This window comes from Salarias fasciatus, chromosome 14 (genome assembly GCF_902148845.1).
Source record: "Salarias fasciatus chromosome 14, fSalaFa1.1, whole genome shotgun sequence".
In the NCBI taxonomy this organism is placed as follows: Eukaryota; Metazoa; Chordata; class Actinopteri; order Blenniiformes; family Blenniidae; genus Salarias; species Salarias fasciatus.
Genome location: NC_043758.1, coordinates 5,761,978 through 5,782,866, shown reverse-complemented (window position 1 = coordinate 5,782,866; position 20,889 = coordinate 5,761,978). Strand labels below are relative to the sequence as shown.

Genomic DNA, 20,889 nt, shown 5'->3' with positions numbered 1-20,889 from the left:
GGTTAAGATTTGAAGGAGTTAAAGGGTTTCAAAGTTTGAAATTTTCTCCATCCGTTAACATGGGGCAAAAAGTTGCACAAAAGTTGAAATATTTTAAAAAGTTTAAAAGGTTTTAAAAAGCTAGAACATAGCACCGCTGTCCTTAAAAAGCTGAACATTTTGATACTTGAATGGTTCAAATCGGACAAAAACTGTAAGAGGAGTTAAGGGTCAAAAAACGGCGGAAGAAGTCAGAAGAATAATAATAAAGAAACAGGAAAATAAAGGTGTGAATGCCTTCAGCATTCACACAATGAAAGATTCTCTTTAAGAGGAGAAATAAAACAGCAACGAGCCTCTGAAGCCCAGAAATAAAACCTAATGTTGTCTTCTGTTATGTTCAGCGATGTTTTCCAGACAAAAGAGGCCTGTTGTTGTCTTCAGAGTTTGTCGCTCCGCAGCAGCTCGCCTCCCTCCCGCGCGGCCTGTCGCATCCTCCGTCTGCACGAGCGGCGCTGAGCGGCAGGCGCCCCCTGCTGGACGAGCTGCAGAAGACACCGGAGAGGGACCGCAACTACACTTCATCAGGACAAATACAACCGAATAAAGGGCGATATTTCTGCAACAAATACACAAAAACAAAATGATCAAAACCAAAAATGACTAAAATACTAACAGAAGGGATTTTAACCATGGCGTCTCGTGCAAAATACAGTGAGAACAGCACAAATAAGGTTTTAAGACTTGGCTCCAATAATCAAAATAAAGCTTCTGTTTATTGTCTTTTGTTATTGTTTTATTTTTTTTATGTGAAATATTCAAAATAAACTTTAAAAATTAAATCAAGTTGTCATGTAAACTACACAGAGAAAAGCGGGTCTGACATTTTTATTTAAGTGCTGTGAAAGCCCTCCCCCCCCCCCCCCCCCCCCCACACACACACACACACACACACACACACACGCACACACACACATACACAGAAGAGCTTGTTGAAAGCTCACATGACTTCATAACTTTTGTTTCTTATTGGTCGTGTTTCTATTTTTTTTTCTCCTGTCCCTGTTTATTTTTCTGAGGTAAAAAGAGGATTCCTGATAAGGTTAAAGCAAACAAGGAAGAGGGGTGACTGACACATGTTTCCAATGATTGGAAACGCACAGTCGATCATTACTTTCTCAATCTGTCCTCCTACACTGGCAGAGGAAACATGAGGCTGCTGGCTGTCCTGCTGCTCTTCTCTCTGCTCACTGACTTTTTATCTGCCGATGGTGAGTTTAACATCAAAACTCTGCTTTAAAGTTTGAAATAAGCTGCCGTGGAGGAGACGAGGGACTATTTGTATTTTAGTTTCTGCATTTTGCTATGAGGACTTTATTTTGAGGCCTTTTGGACCCTGGATATCCAGTGTGGAGTGACTTTTTTACAGTAATACTAGATGTTTAATGTTTAAGAGTTTTCTGTATTATCTGTTAGCCCTATACCGAACATTACATTTTAGTCACTATATGTCTGATTATCACATTATTCTAAAGTTAATCCAGATTGTGTTTTAAAATTCACCAGGAATCCTCTCATGCTCAGTAAAGACTGATGAGTTTACACTACTTGACGAAAACATTTGGAGTGCTTTGAAATCATTACTCTTCTTCGTGCATTGAGTCATTGAACTTTGTGGTTTCTGTTGTAGAGTCCTGCATGAATCGCTGTGAAAATGGCTTCGACTCTGAGAAGCAGTGTCAGTGTGACTCTATGTGCAAGTACTACAAGTCTTGCTGCTCGGACTATGAGGTGACCTGTGGTATGGCAGGTAGGAAGATCACTCTTCTCTAGATCTCTCGCCTTGTGAAATCCTCCAAAATGCACAAAAGGTTGCATCAATGTAATCTCCTTTCAGCTCGAGGAGACACCTTCGAGTTTGCCGAGGATGATGATGAAGAGCAGCTTACAGGCCCATCTCCCTCACCGGGACCCTCGGGGGACAGCCAGCCCCTCACAGCTGTCAGCCGTCAGCCCAGCCCCACCCGGCCTCCTCTCCCAGACTTTAACCAGAGACCACACCCCTCTGCAGAAATGACCAGAGCACCACGCGTGAACCAGAGGGTCCACGTCACTCCGAAAACACCCGTTTCCCACACGGTTCCCCCCTCACGCTCGCCCCCCTGCACCACTGCAGCTCCTCAGACCAACGCAGCCGTCGGGGTGACGACGGATCCCACGACCACCACCACAGGAGCGCCAGACCCCGACGCTCAGGTCTGCAGTGGGAGGCCTTTTGACTCCTTCATGCAGGTGAAAAATGGCTCCATGTACGCTTTCAGAGGTGAGCGACCAGCAAGGGACACTTGTAAATAAAAAAGGAGAGCATGCAACTCCAGACAGAAAGGCCCTGAACCAGCAGAGAGATAAGGAAACCATGCAAGGACAGTGACTTCCTTCACATGAATGTTGTGTTTGATATCAATGTTTTACTGCTGGCTGTACCGCAAATTACTCACCTAGGGTAATAAAGAACAGTTGACATTGACTTTGATTAGGATTGAGGAACTCGGCTGTAGAATAATCACGCTGAAGGTCACAGTTTGATATTTCTGTTCCAGGGGAGTACTTCTTCGAGCTGGATCAGAAGTCGGTGCTGCCAGGTTACCCGAAGCTCATCAAAGACGTGTGGGGCATCAGTGGACCCATCGACGCTGCCTTCACCAGGGTCAACTGTCAGGGAAAGACCTACATATTCAAAGTGGGTGAAATTCACCTGGTTTTGAGAGAATAAGAGAATGCCAGGTCTGCCTTTACACTGTCCGTGTCGCCGTGTCTCATCAGGGGACCAAGTACTGGAGGTTTGAGGACGGCGTGCTGGACGACGACTATCCTCGTGACATCAGCGTCGGCTTCGACAGGATTCCCGATCACCTGGACGCGGCGTTCGCTCTGCCGGCTTCCAGCCACAACGGAAGAGAGAAGGTGTATTTCTTCAAAGGTGCAGTCAGAAATCACACTTTTCGCCCTTCGAATACCAACATTTTCCACGATGATCTGATTTCCATGTGGAGTCTAAGCTGGCATCTTGTTGATTTTTCCAGGGGAACAGTACTACACCTATGAGTTCTTGCACCAGCCATCCCACGGCGAGTGCATCAAAATGTCAGCGAGTTCTCCGTCCGCGCTGTTCAGGCGCTACACTGACGTGTACTACCACAACTACGAGCGGTTTCTCAGCGAACTCTTCTCCGACTGTGAGTCATGCTGTCAGATTCTGTTAGCGTGGAGTGGATCCACATGTCCAGCTTAACTCAGTCCGTCTCTCTCCCGCAGTGCCTCAGCATCACGACAATCACCACTTTATCAACAAGGACTGGAAGGGCCTGAGGGCCCCCGTGGACGCTGCCATGGTCGGAAGGATGTACGTTCCCATGTGGAGGAGCGGCCGCCGCAACGACTACCGGCCCGATCAGCAGTGGGGTCGACAGCAGGGTCAGCAGTGGGGTCAGCCGTGGGGTCAGCAGTGGGGTCAGCAGTGGGATCAGCAGTGGGGTCAGAGGAGAAGGAGCCGGTCAGCCTATTGGAACAGCATGGCCGAGCGAGGAATGGCCATGGGTCAGGAGTTTGCCGAAAGAGGGATGGACATGGGTCTGAGGCTGGCCGAGAGGAGGATGGAGATGGAGGAGAGGCTCGGCCGAGACTGGGACAGGCAGTGGGATCAGGACTGGGACCAGGACAGACGGAGAGACGGGTACCGACGGAACAACAACAGAGGCAACTACGACTCCCGAGACGACCGATACTGGGATTACTTCCAGAGGAGCCTGCCCATGCAGACCGTCTACTTCTTCAAAGGAGGTAAATGGACCGGAGCTGTTTTTTAACAGGACCATTCAGATTCAAACATAATGAGTTGAAATTTATACATTATAATATTCACTTGTGACGTTTGCTTAAAAGTGACACATATAGTATTTTCATTTCGCTCCACTAGTTGCCCTGCGTTGAGTCCAAAAGCAGAAAACAGACCGCCTCTGATTTTCTTGGCAAGAACGTTAAAACATTAACTAGAGGGGGAGTTCCCCTCCCGAAGAGGTTAAACAATCGACTTGACTTGATCTGTGTTTTCCAGATAAATACTACCGAGTGGACCTGAGGACCAAGAGAGTCGACCCCGCCGTGCCTTCCTACCCCAGGTCCATCGCCAGGTACTGGCTGGGCTGCTCGGACACCACTGGCTCAGAGAAGTGAACCGGTGCTCATTCAGTGAAAGAAAAAAGTGTGCCAAACATGTCGAGGGTAAAACTGGCTGCTTGTCAAGGCAAACAGTGGAGATAAGTGAAAGTTCAGATGGAGCACACGGCTAAAGTTCAGCAGGCTGATTTTTTTTGTTTTTTTTTATTAGTTATCTCATAATTTCCCAACATCAGCTGACCGACTTTATTTAATATTCCAGCTGGGGTGATAACAGGCGGCCTCGCAGCTGCAGCAGTCTGCAAACAGCCAGGAAACCCACGGTTTGCTTTGACTTTGAAAAATGCTAATCTGCAACATTTCCAGGTTGAATGTTTTGTACATTCACTGCTTTTCACAGAATAATCGCACAGCTCTGTATATTGTTTTCAAGAATAAACCACGCGTATCTACAAATTCCAAGATTTTTATTTCTTTAATTTGTCATCTTTAACATACATAAAAAAAAGTGTAAAAAAGACATAACAGCAGTCCACCGTGCTTTCGGCCACTTCGTGTTCATATTTACCTTCCTGGTGACAGAAAGTCGGAGGTCTGAGAAGCAGCGGGGAGACGGCGACTTGAACACAACACTTCTGTCTGTTGTCATGGTCTCAATAAAAACATTTAAAAAGCAGCCTGCACAAACATGAGGAACAATCACTCAGTGTATCAACTGAGTCACGCATTTCTTCTCAACAATATGTTCCTCCATACTGATCATAGCTGAATATTGTCTGTTCAGCTTAATGAACCTCAATAATCTACAACCACACACACACACACACACAGATTCACACGTAACGGCAGCTTTTGGTCACCAGTTAACCTCACATGTGTTTTTGGACTGTGAAGTCAAGTTAACAGTCATCGCTCCAGCAACCTTTCAGATTCATTCCCATAGTTTTAACGTTTTCTTCCTCATTCTAACCATCATAAACTGTCAGTCAAATTGAACGGAGGACTGTCTGGAGGGTAACGGCTGCACAATAACAGGCAGGCGTGTTTCTGTCAGACCCGCTGGTGTGTTTAGGAGGGTTTGACCAGGACATTCTCATAGCAGGGTTCATCTGTCACGCTGACCGCGGCTCCTTCGTTGGTGATGATCTCAGTGAGACTTGCGGCGTCCCCTGCTGGCCCCACCGTCAGGTAGTTGCTCTCCGTTTCTGCTCCACTCTTGTCAGCGTCGGCCCTCCGATCTGACCCCGGGTCAGCAGAGGACAGCTCCGGCACGCTCTTCAAAATGGATGAGAGCGGCCGCTTGGGAGCGACGCCCTCTGAGGGCGGAGCCTCGTTGGGAGCGGCCGAAGCTGAATCGGGAGGGTTGTGGGAGGCGGGCTTCCTCCGGACCGGCTTGCACACTGCAGCCTCCCCTGCAGGCGCCCCTCCCTGCTCCCACAGGCTGGCCCGGGCCCCCAGCTTCCTCCGGGGGGGCTTGGTGATCCCCTCGGCTCCCCGGGGTTTGGACCTGCTGGGCTCCTGCTCCCGCTGCCTCTGCAGGCTGCCCAGTCTCCTCAGCATGGCCTGAACCGGCCCCTCAGAGCTCGGCTCTGTCTTTGTCACAGGCCTGCCTGCTTTACCCACGGTAACGTACACCGTGGTGACCTTACTGGAGCCGCCCGCCGGCGCATCGGAGCCAGATGTTGACTGCTGCGTCCCTTTATGGGCGGCTGCGTTGGACACGGTCCGTTTTCTTCCCGACAACCCAAAAACCTGCGAGGTGGCTTGAGACGGGGTTTTGTCTTCCACCTGGTTCCCCGCCTGCTGCTCCGACTCCTCGTAATCTGCTTGTACATCCACTGCGTCTTCCCTCTCCTCGCCCCCACCCTCCTCCTCCTCCTCACCAGTCCTGGCTGCAGCTCCTTGGCTCTGCAGAGCCGACAGCATCAGGACGCCCCAGGGTGACTTGGGTTTGCTGCGTTGGAGAGCCGCCGGGTCCTGAGCCGAGCCCCGCCTCTCTTTGGGGCTGAAGCGGGTGCCCTCTGCGAAGGAGACGGACGGCCGCTTGGACTTGGCGATGCTGGAGGTGCGAGGGATGTTGAAGGGTGACGTGATGTCCTCGCTGCTGAAGCCCGACGGGTCGAGGAACATGTTGCACTTGGAGCTCATCTCCTGAAACTCTCCGGCCGCCACAGCCGGGATGTCTGTCCAAGAGACACAGCGCAGGAAATGAGACCGTCCCGGTCACCACCAACAGAGGGCGACGTGACTGCCCCTACCTTCTCTCGGGGGGACGCAGTACAGAGCTTCTCCCTCCTCCTCATCGCTGTCGAAAGAGGAACCCTCCGTCACCCAGCCGGAGGACGGAGGCTCGATGAAGCTGTGGTTGAAGGTCAGCTCCGGGTCGTGGTGAGAGACTGAGAGCATGAAAGAGTCACACCGAAACGAGGCCTGTCATTTATAATCAGTTTAATCATTAAAGTTCTGTTAGTCACCAAGTTATGGCCTATTTGATTTGAATTAGATTTCCTGTTTTTAATAACATTCTATTGAGAAGGTGAATGGCAAACAAATATAGATTCAACAAACAAACCACCCAAGAAAAACATGCGTTGTAGTGCACAAAAAAAACAAACCTGTTTATTTCTAAGGGTATCCTAAAGTGTGTCAGGTCACACAGGTTTTCAGTGACTCACCGCAGTGACCCTGATGTGGCGGCGAGCTGCTGATAAATATAGTTGCGTTGTACTTTCATTTCACCACACCTTTGGCCAAGAATCTGAATGGTGCGGCTTGACTTCATAACCCACGTGTCATTTCTGCACAAACACTGTAGGCCTAAAAATAACTCAACTCTTATAACTCTGCAGACTTCAAGCAAAATTCTCTAACAGTAGTGTAATACTGTATAAACACAGTATGCACTGTTTGTGTGTTTGGTGTTCACCTGTGACGCGAGGCAGTCCAGAGGACCAGTTGGAGATACAGGGCAGAGCAGCACCAATGTTGGCCAGAACACTGTAGACGTGATATTTCATCCGGACCGACAGGCCGCCGTCAGCCACTGTCTCCCTTCAGATACAGACACAAAACTTTTCAACACTTTATTGGTACGTTTTCTTTCGGTTGTAAAATCTGAAGCGATTTATTTTCGACAGCTAAAATTATTATTATAATGAGATAAACACCACAACAGACCAGTAATGCAGTTTGAGTTTCCTTCTAAGGAAGGATAAAACTCACTGATGTCATTCAGTGTTTTCATTTTATTTGAAAAACCTTTCTATATTTGTTTCTGTGTTTCAGACAATTTAATATTTTTATGCAACTGTATTTATTTCAAATTCCTTATTAGTGGTGCTTATGATGATTATAATGACCTGTCTTTGCCATCAGCTGGTCCTCCTCCGCAGCACAAACAGCAGCACAGCACAGCAAGAAGCAGCAGCAGCAACGGAACCAGCACCCCTGCCAGGATGGCGCCTCGATTGCCTGACACACACACACACACACACACACACACACACACACACACACACACACACACACACACACACACACACACGACTTACTTCAGGCCCATAACCACACTAATGGACACACACACACGCCGTGGCAGAGGGCTGAAGGAGGACGTACTGCTGGGGCAGGAGCCGGTGACGGAGTGGCAGGAGACTCCCTCCCCACAGCTGCACACAGAGGAGCAGTTCAGACCAAACTGCAGGGCGGGACAGCTGCTGTTACAGCTGGAAGAAAGCAGAAAATCAAATCATCACATCACCGGGATGAACAAAAACCGTCTCTGTGTGAACACTGAATCAGCGTCTATTTTAAAATCATGACGAATAAACTCTGACGTAATAAAGGAAATTAAAGGGACCACAGGATATTTCAATCCTCTACCCTCAGAATGACAGGAGTTAACTCTGGGTTTGTTTGTTTTTTTCTATTTTGATGGGACAGATTAAGCAAATATCCTTCTCCAATACTTCTCCAAGTTAATGGAATAAAATCTCATTACCTAACTGTTGCCATGAGTTTTTTACTTATAAAATCACAGTTAATGACTGGCGTGCGGTTTGAGGTCGGCACAGTGCAAAGCAAAGAAGCGCAATCAGTCACAGTGGATCACACTTGAAACAGCAATCGAACAGATAACTCTTACTTATACAGTCACAATACATATGGTGAAAGTTTCCATTTCCCCCCAAAAGCTTAATGGTGACAATTATGGCACCTTGTTAAAAGGAAATCAAGAAAACGTGATTTATTTCTTTACGGCTCTGACTGTGAAGAATCCTGAAGTCATGCAGACTTGACTGTGTGTATTTAGGTGAAACAGCAGACCTCACCTTTCTCCCTGGAAGCCCGGCTGACACACACACCTTCCTGTGACGTGGTGGCAGTTACCATGGATACAAGGGCTGCACAGGAAGTGGCACGCGTCTCCAAATGTTCCGTCGGGGCACGCCTCCTCACACCTGCAAGAAGACGCAAAACAGTAATGAAACATCTAAGACGAACTCCGGTTCGATATTCTAACTGAGTTCCTTGTTGTTCGGGTTTTGCTCTAACCTGGGTCCAACCCATCCAGGGTCACAGCTCCAACACCTCCCGGTTTTGGGGTCGCAGGGTTCATTATTCCTGCATCGGGGACATTTCTCCTTGCAGCCGTTGCCGTGGTAACCAGGCGGGCAGGTGCGGTCGCACCGCGTCCCGTTCCAGCCGGGCTCACAGGCAGAGCAGGCGCCGTCGGTGGGGGAGCACGGCCGCTTGTTTTCACAGTAACCACAGCTAAAACCAAGACACGGAGTCCTTCAGACGCCGCTGAAGGGGTTAAAAGCGGAAACGCTGACCTGCACACACCCATACCTCTTTTTACAGCCGCTCCCGAAATACCCGTCTTTGCAGGGCTCGTTGCACAGTTTACCGTGGTAGCCCGGCTGGCACAGGCACTGGCCGGAGGTCGGGTCGCAGCTGCCGTGCGCCCGGTCACACGTGCACCTCTGCTCGCAGCCGGACCCCCACCAGCCCGCCTCACACTCGCACCGACCGCTGCCCTGGTCGCACGGCGACTGGTTGCAGCTGCAGGCGGAGGTGCAGTCCGGCCCCCAGTGGCCGCGGCGGCACTGGCAGCGGCCCGTCGCCTGGTCGCAGCCGGCGCCCGCCGAGCCCGCGCCGAAGCACTGGCACGGCTGGGCGCACGTGGACGTCCACCAGCCCTCGTAGCAGGTGCAGTTCCCGTGGACGGGGTGGCAGCGGCCGTGGCGGGTGCACCGGCAGGTGTTCTGGCACAGCGGGCCCCAGCGGTTGGGGTAGCAGGTGCACTCGCCCGTGGCGGGGTGACAGCGCCCGTGCGGGTAACACGGACACACCCGACGGCAGTCCGAAGCCCAGAACTCCGGAGGACAGCCTGGGGAAATTGAAAAAACATATATGTGTGCCAAAACTGAGCCTCTGTGTAAATTCATTCAACTCTTATGATTTTAATTGCAATTGTAATAAAAGTTCAGAGTAAAAGATGAATAGACGGATGTGTTATTGTAGTAATCTGTATTTTTCCCGAACCCAAAAGGAAATGTTTGGGTTTTCTGCTTCGGGGCCAAACAGCAGCCGGTGTTTACAGTGACTCACGTGTTTTACACTGAGCTCCAAAGTAGCCGGGTGGGCAGCGACACACTCCAGGATACACACAGACCTCGTCCTTCAGGCAGGCCTGCTCCCCCTCGCACACAGCTACACACGCACACGCACACACACACACACACACACACACACGCACATTGGCATGAGACACAAGAAAAAACACAAGAAAAGAAGGTCAACTAATCTCACAATGGGACTGATAGAGAGGCTTCGGTCATTTTCGGCTTCGAGCTCACGTATTGTGCACTGGTTTCCTTCTTGACGCCATCCAGTACAACACACCAAGGAAGAGGGCTTCCTGAATGTACAGAACATGGATTGATACATTTGAAACAAATCAAGATGTATAGACAAGAGCAAACACAAGAAAGAGGAGGAGATATTTAGGATGAAGACAAGGATTTGATTAACACCAAGGAGCTGCTTTTCAGCTGATTGAGAGATAGTCACAGTCCTCCCCCTCACACCCACCCACACCGACCACCGAAGCTGTTTTCACACCGATTACATCAGTTGAAGGATGCCACGTTTCTCCTTTCGGTTAAAGTCCATCAGCCAGACAGCGAGGAGCTGTCAGGTGTGGGTGAAGCGAGGCGTACCTGGCATCGGGGCAGACGTTCTTCCCGGCGGGATCCAGATCCACAGTGTGAGCGGACAGCAGCCGGCAGCAGAGCAGAGCGCCCAGCGCCCGGAGGAGAAGCTCCATCTCCACACCAAGTCCAGACCCTGCCACCGAACCCAGCCCTGTCCCCTCTGTCTCTGTCTCCTCTCCGCCTGCTCTGCTTCCAGTGGGGAGCACAATGAAGGGCCACTATCTCTCCCCGTCTGCCCTCCACCCTTCCCTCCTTCCCCTGCTCCCTCCTCGTCTTGTGGCTCCGGCGCAGCCAGAGAGGTCGAAGCCCCCGGGTTTCCTCTTCCCATTTCCTGGGGAAGCTTGAGCCACTTCCTTCTATTCAGTCAGACACAGAGCTTTTTAAAGATGGTCGAACACTAACACTCAAAGCTCGCCACACACACTCACACACACACCGGCTGGGTGCGTACAAACACAAACATACACCCCTGATGCTCACCTTCTTCCCAGAACCTATTGTTGAAGGTCCTCAGTGGGGGAAGGGGTGAAAAATTCCTTCATCCTCCCAAAAAGTTGATGGAAATATGGCCACATGATGAGTTTTAGCCTCTTTAAAAATGAACCGTCACAGCGGCGTCTTATGAAAGATTAGAATCTGAATGAGCAGCAGATTCCCGGTGTTTTTAATCTCAGTTTGAAATAACAGTTTGAAACTGTCTCGGCCTTAACTCTCATAAAATCAGATTTTCAATTTGAAGATTTTTTTTCTAATTAAATGAAAGGTCTTAAATAGATTAATAAAAAAAAGTGCTTGTTGCTCTAACTAATAGAGAGGAAGAAAAAAGGAACTGAGATCATTATGTTTCATTTAAACGTGGATTTTATTGAAATCTCAAATTTCAGGAAATCGTCACCAAGACTTTGTTTTGGTTTTTTTTACAAAAACTATACAGAAAATACACTGCCGTGGCTATCCACATCTTAAAACCGCTCGATAACACACATGCTTAAAAATATATATTATATATATATATATATATATATATATCTATATTGAAACACAGTATTTTAGAGGACAATGTTGAGACTGGAGGTTCGTATGTCGTCGATAAACAAGTATCACTGATCTGACGTGTCCTACCATCAGACACTCAAAAGAGAACTGGGGGATGGCTTTAGGAACGAGGCTGAATGGATTCCTAAATAAAACATATTTCCACTTGAAAGCATGTTATGATCACATGTCAAAGAAGCCGCATGGGACTGATAGAAGTCTTTCATGTCTTCACTGGAGCTCAAAACACTGACTCTTTTACCAGCTTCATCACTTTCACATAGCGTCTCAGAAAACACTTAAGAAGTATTTTAATGTTTTGGATTTTTATGACTTTTCAGCTAAAATCATTAAGATTAAAACATTAAATTATCACCACAGGAGTTTTTCCATCGTTTTCTAACTGTGAGCTGGTACCTGTATTCATATAGAGGTATTGATTAATATCAATGTGGATCAATACTGCTGGATACTCTGAATTCTCCACACTGATTCTTTAGCACAACGCTCAGATTGGTGCAACCAATCAGCACATACTTCTGGCACACCGGCCCGGTGCTTCGACATTTACTAAAAAACATATTTCTAACATAAGCAGCACGTTAAGGCTTGACGGATTAAACAGAACTGGCTGCTGGAAGAGACTGGTACTAAGACTTTTACTAACTTTTCTTTTTCTTTGTGGGTAAAAGTGCTTTAAAGATACAAGAGTAAACACAAGGCTTGGATTTGTCCTAATGAGGTCTGAGATAAAACTCTTAAACTTTTAAAAAGAACAACTTTACAGAAAAGAAGTGACCCTTATTTGTCATATTATTAGAGTCATTCATAAAATACTTGTTAGTATTGTCTTTGGTTTTAGCTAAACGTGTCTTTTTTACCTTACTTAAAATAGTGGCACGACTGTAGTTTCAGTACCTGAATACACTAGGCCATCTGAAAAAGTGTCCCTTTTATACTGTGAATTGTACATTCTGCTGTTTTATCACCGCTTCTCACTTGGATTGTGAAAAAAGAGCCTCGTGATGAGATTGAAATTCGCATATAGAGGAACTTAAAGTAGCCTTGATTGAATAACCTGACTTGTTTCCACACTGCGTTTTACAGTCCTCTTGACCTTTTTCTCCTGAACCGAGGGACGAGTCACAGCTGAGGACACGACGGGCGTCACACACACACACTCGGGAGGAGTCTCACAGTTCAAACTCCGCGATCGGGGAGGAAGCCTCAGGAAGCCCCCGGCCGCTCCGCCTCCTCGCCGGCCTCCGAGTCTCCGATGATCTCCCAGGTGGAGGCGGAGCTGGTCATGTGGGTGGGGCTCCGGCCGCTGCCAGACCGCGACAGGAAGCCAAAGCTGCAGCCGACACAGTGAGAGAGACACAGCCATGAGGTCAGGCCTGGAGTCGGGGATTACTGCTAAATATAGAGCAGGACTGACGAACATCTCAGTGCAGAGACTGCAGCAGCAGAGAGAAAGGCATCGAATTAGTACTGAGACTCCATCTGTTTATATATGTTTACGTATATTTTGCCCCTGATTAGCACATAGACAAAGTTATTTTGTAAAGATCTGCAGTTATTACTGTTCAATCAACCTGTCAACAAACAACAGATGTGACATTTCATAAGTGTAAATTTACACAAGTGGGAGGAGCAACATATAAACCACTGTACTGACTTTTAAAGCATGTCTGAAAGAAACGCCACTACCAGTAAGAGAACATGTGACTCAGTAAAATAACTCCAATCGTAAATCCAACGTCATCAGAGGCAAACTCATCATATGACTACGAAGTTATTGTCAGGCCCAAAGAGTCATCATGGAGTTTGGACGAAGAAGAGGTAATCATTCGTTGCACTGAGAAATAATCTGGAGAGGATACAAATCTGAGGTGTTACTAAAAAAAGAAAGAAAGAACTGAAGCTGGTTTAGGTGCAAAGTTCAGCGACACTGTAGACCAATTCCCTGTGTACTGTACCAACATCTGGATTTCAAAAGAGTTCTTACTGTGCACTTGTATTGTAGATCTTGTTTATTTAGATATATTTGTTACATTGTCTAGTTTGACTGGTGCAGAACTCACAAGTTTCGAATGCGTGACTCATCCGGCTTCACTGGACCATCCACCTCTGCTCCATCCACTTCTGACTGTGTGAACAGAGACGTCCTCTCTTCCTCGTCACTGGAGAAATGAAGGACAGCGTGAGCGAGTCCTCCCCATCTGAACGCACTTCGCCCGTGATAGCTCTGAGTGTGAGGAGTGTGAGGGGTGTGTGCGACAGAGACCTGCTGCTGCACTCGTTGACGGCGATCCCCAGCATCTTGGCCTTGATGAGCTTTCTCCTTTTCTTAATGGTGGAGCGAACAGCTTCTAATAGGAAACCTGGACACCGCTCCTCGCTCAGTATCTCCCTGCAGGGTGAAAGAGAACCGTGAAATTAGCTGAGCAGAAAGAAACAACTGCGCCAATATTTTCAACATTTTGTGTCTGAAGCTCTGAACCAGGACAGACAGCTGAACGGCAGCTCTTCTCATGAACACGTGAGACGCACCGCTGATAGTAGTTGAGCTCCTCCTGCACCAGGAAGAGGTTGGTTTTCAGCTCATTCCTCTCAAACAGGATGTCCCGGACCTCCTTCTTGGTGAAGCATGGCTGATCTTGATCCTTCTGGTCGGGAGGCTTTTCCTTCGACTGCTGCTCTGTTTTACTGGGACTCGACTGAAGGGACGACACGAAGGCATCGGATTAGACCACGAAGACAGAGGAAACACGAGCGGGTCGTATGCAGGAAGGCTGCACACCAGGCTGTTGCTGTTGGTTCTGTCCAGCAGTGCTTGGAGGTTTTCGATCTCCTTGCTCTTCTCCTTCAGGTCGGCCTCCATGTCGGCCTTCCTCTCCACGGTGCTCTTCAGCTGGGCCTGCAGCACGTTCTGCTTGTGCCGCAGCTCGGCGTTCATCTTCATGAAGCGCTCCAGCTGCTCCTGGAGCTGCTCACACACACACACACACACACACACACACACACACACACACAAAGAGACAGACAGGGAGAGAAACTTCAGATATTGAACATGTAGAATGAGAAAAAGCTCATTTTATCTGCACCAGCAGGACTGAGCGTCCGAGGAAAGCAGAGGGCGAAACAACCGTACAGTGTCCAGACAAATGCTGCTTTCATTTCCACGATGAAAAATATTTGAGGAATTTGTCTGACCACACAAACGCAAAAACAATCGGCGGTCAGCTGAACACTGACCAGGAAGCAAGTTTTTCTTTTCTTCTCTCGGCATTCGAGTCGCCTGATCGGAACTAAAGAGCTAAACATTAACAAACACGCTCAGTTATGGCTGCTATTTAAATCATGTGGTTTAACACATATATAGGCACGTGCCAATGCAAGAGCGCGCGCGCACACACACATTAGCACACGTGTGCCGTTGCAAACGGTGCCCTGACTTTCTGAAGTGCGGCTTAAATCCTGAAGCGGAGAGTACGGGGATAATCTCTGGCCTGGTTTCCTCGCTGCGTGGCTTTCCCCTGGTTGCTGTGGTGCCGTTTACACCATTTTGATACTACAAATACTGTTGATTCTCAGAACTTCACAGGCATAAGGCCAGATTCATGATTGTAGGACAATGGGATGAATGAATAATAACTGTGTGTGTGTGTGTGTGTGTTCTCCCAGTGTTGTGTTTTGGGCCCACTTACCGCCTCCACCTCTTTAGAGATGGTGCCGATCTGCTGCACTTTGGCCCTCAGGTCATCTCGCTGCTTGTCCACGACGTCCTTCAGTTTTAACATCACCTCCCGCTCCTGCCGCTGGACACGGTCTAACACACACACGCACACACAAAACAAATGGGTTACATAAAGTGTAGAATATGCAAGTTATTTTTGTGAAAACTGTCCCTCCCTGTAACAATCTAGCACTACGTATGAACGTATGTGTGTTTTAAGATACACTAAATTATATGTGAAATAAAGGAATCACCATAACAATTACATGAATAGAGAAATAATATGGTTCACAACAATAACAGTACATTTTCCTGAGGAAAAACTGTTGTACCGTTGTGTTTTTATACAAACACTTCCCACTACTGTGGATTGTTTCAGGTGAAGCCGCCGAAATGTCTGAAAACTCGGTCAAATAAACCCGAGTTAAACATTAATCGCAGCATGTTCTTCTCATAAAACGGCTCTTCAATCATAGAGCAACAACACAGATACATGGGGTGTGTTTGTCCATACACAGCAGTTTGTTTTCATTAAAGGAAGCAGTTTCTGGGACATCTGAAACTCAGCGTCCTGAAGCACAGGGATCGTATTCAGAACATAAAAAATACAGACCTTCACCTGCCTTATTGCCTCCTGTCAAATAAACTGCTTTAGTGATTAGGCTGAATGTTTTTTTGTCCTGTCAGGACAAGAAAATGAAAGTCAGCGAAGGGATCCACCCTCTGACTCTGATGAACACGATAAACCAGAAACAGGCTGGAATCTGTCGGCGCTGTGAAACGACATTAAAAATATCTTTTCACATTTGCTTCACGTTCTGTGTTTTGTAATGTTTCAGTTGTCTTTATGTGTTTTCAGGGTCAACAAGTCGTTTCGGGCCTCTGAGAACTCAACAAAACAACAACGCAATACCAGTCGGACCACTTTGTGCCTCGGGGCGAAAAGCGTTTAACTGCCAGCTTCTTCAAATGTGAGCAGTGACTGTAGGAGAAGGCAGTCGGTGCTCAGTATCTCCTGCTGGAGTGTTGACGAGAGCCTTTACTGGAACCGATTGGTTTGAACGCAGCATTGCTGGATTTACTTTGAAGGAAACTTTATCGTGGAAGCTTCTCTCTCTGAAGTAGAGGGGTTATATCATCATCATCATCATCATCATGAAAGAAAAGCGTCTGAAGTGCAGTTTTGTGTGTGGAGGTGAATCTAAAGGCTTACGGTGGCTCCGCTCTCTTCACCTGGCGTTTGAATTGGTTCAACAGGTGTGAGGTCGAGTTCTTAATGAATCTGAGCTGCTGACAATAAGGTAATCGTAAAATCCACTGGGGTTTGCTGTCACCCCGTCATTCTGGGAAATAATTACTTCTTACAGTCTTTTAACTCCAGAAGGATGCAGGAGTTTATTATTTTAATGTCTGAAGATGAACTGAAAGCTTATGAGGGAAATAAAAGGAGACGCTGGATCGGTTTTAGATTTTAAAGTTACAGTTGATTCGAGTAAACAAGATGAATAAAAGATGAGGCCAAACCTTCCTGAGCGTTGTTGCCCTTTAGCCTGATCTGCAGATCTTCCTTGTCCTCCTGAAGCTGCTGGACTTGAACCTGCAGCTCCTCACACCTCCTCTTCCACTGCTGGTCCTTCTGCTCCAGCTCCTGTTCAAAATGGACGACAGCCATTCTGTGAAACTAGAAACACTTCCCGACAGAATCCCACCAACAGAACATCTGAAATGGCTCAGCAGAAAATCTCTGGAGAGTGTTTAGAGATCCAGATTTGTGGAGTGGCGTCCAAACGGGTGTGTCTTTTCACGGTTAAGTCATCACAGATGTTTTAATAAAACATAAAGTTTACTTTGCACAAACACATTTCAACAAACCCCTTTCTGTGAGACGGTATTGTCTACATGATGATTAAAGGTGAATGTGTGGCTGCAGACGAAAACATTTAATCTTTAATCAGACATCTGATCTGAACGAGCTGTAAAACATTCCGATATGTCCAGTCCAGACAGGAAGCACAGCAGGACATGTTTCTGTCACCCATTTGACATGTCTTTGTCTGTATTTGTGATAATTTTGATGGTTTTCTTGTCTAGAATCACTTTACGTCTCATTGTAATTGTTATAATTTACAATGCTCCATATTGTTTGATGTTTTGTGGCAACACAACGAGCGACTTTGACTTCATATACTTTGTTTTGTGGACTGATAATAAAAGAGAATATATACAGCCCTCCATTTGGCTTTAAAAAACACTGCATAACAACTCAGTGGTGAGGTATGGCGGAGGTACCATCATGATTTGGGGTCTATCATCACTAACAGCAGTAAAATGTTAAGGTTTGCTCCAGTATAATATCAGAGCTGCTGTAAGTGAAGCTCATAGAGCAGGATGGGTAGGGTCACTTAATCCTTTTACTCCCATGATGCACCTGCTGACAGGTTTCTGCATGCTTCTCATGACCACAGCTCCTTGATCGTTTAAATGATCCAGATATTGAGCAGCTTATTGCCCAACCGAGAAGGGAGATATATTTTAGGGAGGACTGGAAGGAGCTGAACTAAAGCTGACTGCTGTCAGGACAGGGTGGGACAAGCAGAGCAACTTCCAGGACTCTATAACCCGGGAACTAATGTCAGTGAGGATGAAGGGCTGCTGGCGGTCAGAGGTCGCTGCCCATGAACTACTGTGTTTTAATATGTTGGACTTTTAAAGAGAAAGTGGTGACATATTAAAACAAGGTTTATCATGTATTTTCTTTCAGGAAAATGTGGAAATTGTCCTAATTTCACCATTACCTGACAGGTGAGGAACACCACTGCACTGAATATTGATACAATAGTCATTAAATATTAATTATCCTGATTGGGATTTTTTTTTTCTTTTGGGTAAATAAACATGCAGCGGGTCAGACGGACCTGTACTATTACTGTTCGTGACAAATGAACATAACAGGAGGCTTTAAAGCTGAAACTCCCAGTTGTTCCACTGCTGTCACGTTGTCATTACACACAGACACACACGCGCGCGCACACGAGGAGTAAATACAGTCGCTGATGCAGTGTTTATAAAATGGTGGTGGTGGTGGTCGTAAAGGGGCGGACGGCGCTCCTCACCCGGGCTCGGTCCTTGTCCGGCCCCTCGTCGCCCTCCCGGCCGCCCCGCTTCTTCTGCTGCTGCAGCTGGAGGGACTCGAACGTCTTGAGCAGCTCCTCCTCGCGCTGCTGCTGGACGTGGTTCCTGGAGGCGAAGCTCTCCAGCAGCTCGAGCACCTTCACCATCCGCGGCACGAGCCCCTCCACGCTCTCCTTCCCGTAGCCGTCGATCAGCTTCTCCACCTCGGCGCCGATCAGCTTGGCGATCTCGTACACGTCGTCGACGGTGAGGGTGGAGAAGGTCCTGTCAAAGCAGGGCTCCACCGCGGCGGAGCTGCCGCTGCCGCGCTCCGGCTGAGTCTCCATGTCCGAGTCCCCGCTGCTCGCTTCACGTGCCCCGCATCCACCGTCGAAAGCGATAATGTCCCGTCAGCGGGGGTGGGGGTGGAGGTGTGTGTGTGTGTGTGTGTGTGGGGGTGAAGTTTACAGCGTGTCCGCGCCGCTGAACTCCACCCGCTCCGCGCCTCCAACTTATCTACTCGGTCCGCGTGCCCTCGTTCCAGCGGTACACGCGCATTCTGGCAGGGCCGGTGGACAGCTCGAGACAGTAGCGGGCAGTGTACCCGCTGCAGGATCCTCCTCCTGTCCCGACCAATGTAACGCTAGATCACACACACACACACACACACACACACACACACACACACACACACACACACACACACACACACACACACACACACACACACACAGTCAGAGAGATGCATGCACTAACTTGCCTGCTGCCAAGTCGTGCATGCAGTCTTATGCAAGCAACAGAGCGCGAGCGCTGCATTTCCTGTGCAGGCTTCAAAAAAAAAAAAAAAAAAAAGAAAAGAAAAGAAAAACTAGCTGTCAAGTCAGAAATCAGGTCATCAGGTTTAGGAGATCTGATAAAGTGATGTTTTATCCTCTTTTCACATCCTTTATCTATATATATATCAATATTGTAATTCAACAGCTTTCCTCCTTTTTTTACAGTGTGTTCAGATAAGTGTGTGTGTATGGGGGGGTAAAGAAATCAGACTACAGGAAAGACTAAAAATTGCTGAAAAACATTTGATCACCCTGTGAAATTGGTGAAATTGAAGTATTTCCCTTTTTCTACTCTCACTTGTCTTCACTCATGTGTGACTGCTGAGATTTTCCTACACTGTATTTCATGGGTCTATAATGAAATATTACAAAACATGATTAATTAAACAAGAGGAGAACACAGTCAGCTCTGTTATCGGCGGTCCCTATTTTGGTATCCGGTAAGTGCACTTCAAGAGCAAGTCACTGAAACCAAATCATGACTGATGCATCAGAGCAAAACCAGTGGAGCCCTTTCTTCTCAAAAGAGGGAAGCGAGGCGGTAAAGTTCCCCCGTAGAGCCAGAATAAACTTCAACGCTTCAGTTCCCTTCTGCTCGCTTTACATATACAAGACCGTGGTGAGAGTTTAGGACGCAACACAATAACCACTATTCAGCAGGAGGGACGGAACAATCTGAGTGAGACTACATCTACAGACAAATAAATGTTATAAAGCATCAGGATGGAGTGAAGGAGGAGATGGAGATGATCGGTCTAACAGTTGAGGAAGCCGGGCGTCGGGCGAGATGGCCTGCTGTGGAAACCCCTGAGGCCAGCAGAAAGAAAACTTAACTGACATGTCATCTTTTAGGTTTTTCCCCAACTCACACCTACCTAAAACCATTTCACACTACTGTACAATTAAAAAACCTGTTTCTGAAAATAACTGGTTGTTGATTGTATCATATTAGTCTCTGACTTGCAGATATCTATGAAAACCCTGCTTTGTCTGTAGTCTATTTCAAAGGGGATTACCCTGGGAGCAGGATTTTAAAGCCGCCATTTGTCTGCTTTGACTTCTTCAGATAAATATAAATATTCTGTTGTGGAATTTTACAGATACAGAAAACTCAGCCGACTGAGAGTAAAGGCCAACGCTGACACACAACTCCAACCTTCTCTGCCATTGATTCAGTTTGTACAGACAACAGTCAGGAGAGTATCATCTGTTGTAGTTCAGATCAGAGTCTCTGGCTCCTCTCAATGTCAGAGCAGTGTGGCCTTTACACACCGTCGGTAACCTCAAGGCAAAAGCATGCTGGATTCAAAATATTCCATATCAATTACTCCTGCTGTTAGATTTTAAATTAAACAAACTGAAAAATAAGGGAAAAATAAATTTGGATTTTAACAATTATCTAACTAGCAGGAAGGGAGTGGCGCACACCTGATTAGGGTTAGGGCTACGGTTCGGGTTAAGACCACCAATGGCTACTGGGTACTGCCGGTAGGTTTTTGTAAATCTCGTTTTTAGTGGGTGTTAATGAGTTTCACATCAGTCACAAAAGCATTTTAGGCTCATATGATAATCATGCATGAAGTGAAGACGGAGAAGTGACGGGCTTTCTGTTGTATAAAGGAGCACAACAGATGGAGGAAGGATAATAAATAGTTCTACATTGCTGCATACATTCTGTATTTATCATGTCTCATGTCTAATGAGTGCTGGGGTTTATTTTCCATTTCATTTTACTGTCATTGGGACAGTTTTTTTTTTTTTAGATGTATTTTTGAAGTTGTGCACACCGTGCATG

The 20,889-nt window shown here is 47.2% G+C and overlaps 3 protein-coding genes across 3 annotated transcripts; 1 reads left to right on the top strand and 2 right to left on the bottom strand.

Moving 5' to 3' along the window:
* The first annotated feature begins 1,185 nt into the window (after nucleotides 1-1,185).
* vtna (vitronectin a) lies at nucleotides 1,186-4,212 on the top strand. Its single transcript, XM_030108795.1, has 8 exons — nucleotides 1,186-1,250; nucleotides 1,670-1,789; nucleotides 1,877-2,302; nucleotides 2,580-2,719; nucleotides 2,803-2,959; nucleotides 3,063-3,215; nucleotides 3,295-3,819; nucleotides 4,094-4,212. The coding sequence occupies exons 1-8, from the start codon at nucleotides 1,190-1,192 to the stop codon at nucleotides 4,210-4,212; spliced, it is 1,701 nt and encodes a 566-aa protein (XP_029964655.1). The 5' UTR covers nucleotides 1,186-1,189.
* Nucleotides 4,213-4,605: 393 nt separating this feature from the next.
* On the bottom strand, nucleotides 4,606-10,547 carry scarf1 (scavenger receptor class F, member 1). Its single transcript, XM_030109423.1, has 11 exons — nucleotides 10,380-10,547; nucleotides 10,017-10,078; nucleotides 9,769-9,870; nucleotides 9,007-9,547; nucleotides 8,710-8,928; nucleotides 8,487-8,615; nucleotides 7,774-7,880; nucleotides 7,515-7,626; nucleotides 7,082-7,206; nucleotides 6,414-6,551; nucleotides 4,606-6,338 (listed from the first exon to the last, which is right to left on the bottom strand). The coding sequence occupies exons 1-11, from the start codon at nucleotides 10,484-10,486 to the stop codon at nucleotides 5,224-5,226; spliced, it is 2,757 nt and encodes a 918-aa protein (XP_029965283.1). The 5' UTR covers nucleotides 10,487-10,547; the 3' UTR covers nucleotides 4,606-5,223.
* A 736-nt stretch (nucleotides 10,548-11,283) lies between these two features.
* Nucleotides 11,284-18,926, bottom strand: rilp (Rab interacting lysosomal protein). The gene is made up of 8 exons (XM_030109299.1): nucleotides 18,261-18,926; nucleotides 16,672-16,795; nucleotides 15,119-15,240; nucleotides 14,212-14,397; nucleotides 13,962-14,128; nucleotides 13,696-13,821; nucleotides 13,493-13,591; nucleotides 11,284-12,762 (listed from the first exon to the last, which is right to left on the bottom strand). Exons 1-8 carry the CDS (start codon nucleotides 18,603-18,605, stop codon nucleotides 12,636-12,638), a joined length of 1,296 nt encoding a protein of 431 aa, XP_029965159.1. The 5' UTR covers nucleotides 18,606-18,926; the 3' UTR covers nucleotides 11,284-12,635.
* Nucleotides 18,927-20,889: the final 1,963 nt, after the last annotated feature.